At 44.7% G+C, this 6573-nt stretch overlaps 1 protein-coding gene across 1 annotated transcript; it reads right to left on the reverse strand.

Moving 5' to 3' along the window:
* Positions 1-577: 577 nt before the first annotated feature.
* LOC120681834 (beta-glucosidase 12-like) lies at positions 578-4651 on the reverse strand. The gene is made up of 12 exons (XM_039963472.1): positions 4373-4651; positions 3971-4040; positions 3780-3838; positions 3618-3693; positions 3217-3294; positions 3024-3111; positions 2274-2529; positions 1933-2048; positions 1619-1836; positions 1505-1536; positions 1305-1407; positions 578-1090 (listed from the first exon to the last, which is right to left on the reverse strand). Exons 1-12 carry the CDS (start codon positions 4538-4540, stop codon positions 813-815), a joined length of 1542 nt encoding a protein of 513 aa, XP_039819406.1. The 5' UTR covers positions 4541-4651; the 3' UTR covers positions 578-812.
* Positions 4652-6573: the final 1922 nt, after the last annotated feature.

Here is a 6573-nt window from a genome sequence, read left to right on the forward strand (position 1 = left end):
TGGTGGAACATCAGGTGAAGTGATGCATAACCGCTCACGACGTCGCGAGGACTGCCTGAAACAAAAAGGGGTGAACGAAGCAAGGCTGAAGGCTGCAGCAGCACCCCAAGCCTCTACGGCCTGAGATCGTTGGTGCGGGCAAAATCAGGAAGGTTGGTGGAACTAGCGGTGCGAGGTGCCCACCTCTGCGTCTCTCGCGTCCCTTCTTAGGCTTATCTTGCGGGTGCTGTTGTTGAGCCGTCCACGTCGAGCAGGTGCTCACCTAGGCCGCGCCAGGCGCCTGCGCTCTCCCGCCCCCGCCTGTGCGGCAGCTGCCCCCTCGCTTGTGCTAGGGTACAAGAGAGGGAGATCTGGAACGTGACTTTGGGGATAATAGAGTATGGAACATTTGGATAGGGTTAAGGGTACCACGATCTTTTTCCATTGCTTGGAGTTTTTCTCTATTTTATTTTATTGTTTTAGTGGGCATCCAACTAATAGTGTTAAAAATAGAGGTAAACGGAGCCTTCATTTAAAATAAAGCGGGGTAAATTCGTTCAAGTCAAAAAATAAGAGCAAAATCACTATTTAAGATCAGACAAGGGCAAGATCGCCAAATTCCCAATTTATTTCAGCCGAAAGTTGTTCGTACATTGATCTTGATTTTATTTTTCCTCTCAAAGAAAGCATATGAGCGCTCATCTCCATCACACTCATCAATCCACATACAATTGCAACAAAATGTGGACCCTTTTATTGCAGCACACTCTCTCAGGGTAAACATAAATCAACCTCACGGTCCATTTATTTGTCCCAGCGCATCTTGTTCATGCTCATTTCTCGAGGAACTTTTTGAACCAGTAGGCAGATTTCTTAGGGTACCGCTTGTACCCGTCGTTATAGTCGACGAAGTAGATCCCGAACCGGACCGTGTAGCCGTTCGCCCACTCGAAGTTGTCCAGCAGCGACCACGCGAAGTACCCTTTCACGTTTGCCCCCTCCTTTATAGCACTTAGCATGGAGAGGAGGTGCGTGCGATAGTAATATATCCTAGTGTCATCCTTGAGAGCCTCCTTCAGTGGCAGGCTCTTGTTGTTTTTTTCATCAACGCCTAGAGTGCAGAAAATGGAAACGTACGTATATGTTCAGGTAGTTTCAGTCCTGTTCTTTGGGTTAATATATAGGAGTAGATCGAGTGTTACTTTTCTCAAGTAGACATGGGAGAAAAACTTATTCAAAGTTTTACTGTAATTCTGACTTGGTTGCAAGATCTTTAAACCGTATTAGCAAGGAATATATAGGATCGATGGTGTCGAGATCTGTACCATTTTCAGTGATGTAGATGGGCGGATTGCCGTAGTACTTTTTTATATACAGCAGCAGATCACGGAACCCTTGAGGGTAGATGTAGAGCCAAGATGAACCGCCCTGCATGTTATATATTCACGGAAATGAATCGTTGCGCATAAAGTGGTGAGGCGAATAAAATTACCACTAGTATTTTCTCAGAATAATCTTGAGTTACCTGAGGGCCTATAGGAACGCCGTTCCGTACACCTATTTATAATTAATTAGAGGGTGTTAACATGGTAAGTGAAGAATAGGAGATTGAACATAGTAGCTAGAGACCCGGACTCACCGGTAAGGTTTGCTTGAGAATCAGTGCTGTAGGTCTTGTTAAGACCATTTGATGGAGGGAGCGGGGAAGCATAGTTTGTAGTGTAGTAGTTGAGTCCAATGAAATCGAACGAACCCTTGATCAACTTGGATTGCTCTTCGGTAATCTTCGGCAGGCGATTTCCGACCAATCCTCTCATGCTTGCTGGGTAGTTACCTTTGATAAGAGGGTCCATAAACCTGGACGAACATTAGTAAGATTATTGACACTAGCTAGGTATATATATATCTTCCGAACTTTGACTATGAGATTGCATGAGCCACAGACGAACCTACCATCCAAACATGAATTCTATGGCGCGTCTCGCTGCAGCATCATTCGTTATGGAGCGGTTGTAGGGAAGAAACCAGTGCGAGATTAGAGTTATGCCAATCGTTCCCCCTTGCACGCGCTGCATGAATTCGAGAAGCATTTCTAATTAAGGTTATGCTGTCCGGCCATTTAGGGCTAAATGACTAACTCTAGGATTTATTAGTTCATCAGTTGATCAAAATTTTCACTTTATTTGTAAAGTGCATCATCACCTGGGGCTCCCAAGCGCCAAGAAGTGACAAATATGGGGCTCCCAACCCAAATTTTCTGCGTAAATAGAACGTGATGGGTGCATGATCATCACCTGGTATTTCTCTCTGTACAACCGAACTGTTTCTGCATGTGCAAGAAGCTGGTGATGGGCCACGATGTAAGGCTCCCTTCCTGAATCCCCAGCACTGCATCTGCCAAAGTCCCATGGCGAGCACCGACCTGGGGCTGCAAAGCCGACTGCGTAGCCCGATGAGCTGAAGGTCCAGGGCTCGTTGAAGGTGATCCAGCGCTTCACTCGATCACCAAACTCCTTGAAGCAGACTTCAGCATAGTCCTTGTAGTCGATTCTGAGACATTCATTTACAGTCATTTTTAACGTACAGGTACTCAGTAATTTTCAGTATGCATCGAGATATTCGTAAGCGAAACAATAACAAATTGCAGTGGTGACACTACTGAACCTAGAGGAAATTAATTTTTTTTCTTATGCTGATGTTCTAGTTTTGTTGCTTTCAAATGCAATTCATGATAGAGAGGAAGGCGTTGACTTCGTTAGGACACACCATATTTGTTAGTAGTTTTTAATTGCTGTCGTACCATGCGAAGATGTTAACATCACCTTTTTTTGTGGTTAATGGTACGGATTTTGGTACAATTATATATATATAATAATTTTGAAAGCGGCAGTTTTTTTTTAATTCCAATGATCTGATTTCGAGAATCAACTAACTAACAAATCCGGTTAAAATAAACAGCTTCAGTGCAGTTAGCAGTCTTCTAACATATTTATTACTGTACGGCAATCTTGTTGCTTTCAAGGTTAACTTAAGCTTTCACTTACGTAATATTGGGGCTAAGAAATCCTTCATATTTATCTTCTAATGCCTGAGGTGTGTCCCAGTGGAAAAGGGTCACATAGGGTTGCATTCCTGCAGATGCACAGGGATTATATCCCAAATAATTATAAGGTGAAATAAAGAATGGAGCTGATCAGACTGCCATCTGCAGATTATTGTAGAAATTGACACGCATACCTTTGGAGAGGAGCTCATTAATGAGATTATTGTAGTAATTGACACCTTCTCTGTTAATTCCACCGCTCAGACTGCCATCTGTTATATATGCCATAGGACATGCATGTTCATAATGAATTAATGATAGAGATTGAAATCGCGCAAATGAGCAATGTATTCAACTGCGCATATATAGTCCCGGGATCAAAGCAAGCTAGGCGAAAGCCTTGGCGTGCACGGCTAAACAGTTTGCTAACACATAATAAGAACATGCTATCAACTTGGAACTTCTAGTTTATGAAAACATTAAACTCCCTCTATTTTTAAATATATATATATACAATGTTTGAATAAATGAATTAATTAGCTCAGTGTAAAAAAACTTTATATATGGAGAAATTAAAAGATAAAAAGTTAGGTACTTGGAAGAATTCTGCTCCATGATATGGAGAACCTGTACGCATCCATCCCGAGGTCCTTCATGAGGCGCACATCTTCCTGAACATTTGCACATGTTTAATTTAATTTGGTACTGTAAAATATGCATGCTCAATTGCTCATGCTCATGAGGATGAGGCAGGCACCTTGTAGAGATGGTAGGAGTCAACTGCTACATCCCCGTTGCTTCCATCAGCGATTTTTTCTGTAAACAACCGAAATACCGTGTGAGGAAACTAATAAATTGTTCATTGCTTATTAAGCCCGGCTTAGTACTGTCAGGAAACTAAGCTTCTCATATAGAGAAACAGATCGATAGGCAGCAAAGCACGCGTGCCTTTGTGCTGGTGGGTGAAGGTGTCCCAGATGCTTGGTCCTCTGCCCCCCTCGTTAAAACCACCTTCATACTGCATAGGAATGAGAATTCAGTCTAGTAATAAACTCAGGTGGTCAGGACAAAACAAATAAAAGCGAAGTGGGTCATGAACTCCATTCATGACCCAATAATTCGGCCTCTTTCTGTTCTTTGACACAATAATTGAGCCGTGGGTCATGAACTCCATCCATCAGTTCAATTCATTATGCTGTTGGGACAGCCCTTTCGATCTGAAGCTTCTCTCTTGTACTTGTCGGGGTTTTTTGGCATGCATGGTCTCCTACGTACTGGGCAAGAAAGGGAAAGCCGGCCAGAAAGCTCTTACACGCGCGCGAAAATAGGAGTGAAATTCAATTCTTCTACCTGATAGGCCGACGAGGCCGTCCCGAAGACGAAGCCCTCAGGGAAGCTTTTCCGGCTGATCGGCGGCGTGCTGGCTGCATCGTGGGCGGCGCCGGAAGCAGCAGCTAGAAGGAGAAACGGGAGCAGGAGGAGGCCGGGCATGGCGGCGGCGGCGGCTCTCGCAGCCATTTGGAATATGGAATCAACCAGAGTCTAGCTGAGAGAGCCGCCTTAGTGCATAGTATGCATCTGATTGGTTTGCCCTATCGCCGCCGGCACCTCCATTACTACATATAGTAGCAAAATGCCGGCCATCTATCATCATGAACCGCATGTGTATTATATATTATGTGTTAGGTTATTGACTTACTGTTATTGCATCTCTAGCGTATCATATAAGCTCGATCATCAGATCTGGGATACAGTATTTTGTAATGAATATAAGAACGTATAGTTCTCTAGCTTGTCTGTGAGATCTAGTAGTCTGTCAATCTTGTATGGTGTGTGTGCGCGGCCATCTCTCTTGCACGTGAGATCTCCTTGGCTGTCAATCATGTGGCGTGCGTGGCCTTCAACTACATGCGTGCCTGTCGATGCTGATCTCTCTTGCTTATCGATCTTGCAGCGTGCGTGCGCGACGATTACGCGCAGCCCCCCAAGACAACGCAGCGGCGAGGCCATCAGGAACACGGGCGACATCTACGGGGGCGATCGCGTGTTGAGGCACGGCGGCGGCGCTCCGACCAACGCCGAGGCCCGAGTCCAGCTAGCTAGTTCAGCTCGAGCCCTTCCTGATACTGCGGAGCACGACGTGTGGGACAGCGACCAGAGCAGTAGGGACGCCAACCACCACGCGCCGGCGCCGTTTGCTGCGGCGTGGTTCTTTTGTTTTATTTTTAAAATCGGTTTTCTAAGAGCAGTGACTTCCTCGTCCGCCTCTACGAATTGATTTTAGAGGCAGATGAGGAATGATCCCTCCCTACAAATATATTTCTAGAAGCGGATGAGGGGTGATGTCTCTGGAAATAAATTTTCAGGGGCGGTCACATTACCCATCTCCAACAAACACAATTTTTAGCTACGAAAAGCAGCAACGGGCCGCCAGTCCACCTCTAGAAATAACATTTCTACCATCCCTAGGAATCCTTTATGTAGTAGTGGATCTCTCCAATCAAGCAAGTCTGATGGCGACCAATTAGATGGCCAATCAGGGATATGGCGGAACAAATGAAGCCACAATTAGTAACGACATTAATTATCTAGTTCGTCGTTCGCCTCAAAAAGAGATTATCTAGCTAGTTCGCCACAATTTATGGTGACAGTGTTTTTCATTTTTAACACTTTGCAATTGACATCATCATAGTTATCTTAGCGTTTGATGGTGGGTCGATCGATCCTGCTAGGTCAAGATTTTGAAATCAAGTGTTATATGGGAATTTTCCATAGGGAGATCATATTCTGCCACTACTTTAAACCATTATTTATTTGCCAATGTAAAAAGAATGTAATGGTACATTGGCCGCAAGAATCGCCACAAATTCAGCAAACCTGCCACTAATCGGACGGTTTAGACTGACAGACGGCTTCAACTCATGGTCGAGTAAAAATCTAATTTTGAGGGTTAAGTTGAGTGGCAAATTTGTAACTCAACCTCGTCTAGTGGCCAATTCAAATTAGCTTGGGTTTAGAGCCGCGGCGAATATTGCTCATTTTATATAAGCCCATGTGTTTACACGTGCCTGCATATGATATTCACACGTCCATGGACATAGACACAATATTATTGAAAAATCAATTGAGTCCGTCCGACAACCAAGTTGTGCACGCCACTAGTTGCATGATTAATTATTGCATCTTTGCCATAGGATCAGAGCTGAAATCATTATCTAAGGAAAAAGGGGACATTTTGTAGTTGGTGTAGCAAAAACGAGTCCGAACAGTAGCCCCTCGGGGCACGGCCGTTCCTCGGAACGATCGCGGCCTCGACTTTTTGCGCACGTAGCACTGCCCGAACCACCGCCGTTGGGACCGTCGCTCGTGACCGTCCGCATTTCATGCATGGGAACCCGCGCTCGAAGGGTATTTTTAATAAGGAGTGATATAAATAATCATAAATGCTATTTTATGAAGTGGAGGAGTCACAGCGATTGTGGAGTGGCAAAGGAAAGGACGCCGATGCCCTTGCCGACTCCCGCTAAAAGCGAGGGCAAAAATGGCATTGT

This window comes from Panicum virgatum, chromosome 7N, assembly GCF_016808335.1.
Source record: "Panicum virgatum strain AP13 chromosome 7N, P.virgatum_v5, whole genome shotgun sequence".
In the NCBI taxonomy this organism is placed as follows: domain Eukaryota; kingdom Viridiplantae; phylum Streptophyta; class Magnoliopsida; order Poales; family Poaceae; genus Panicum; species Panicum virgatum.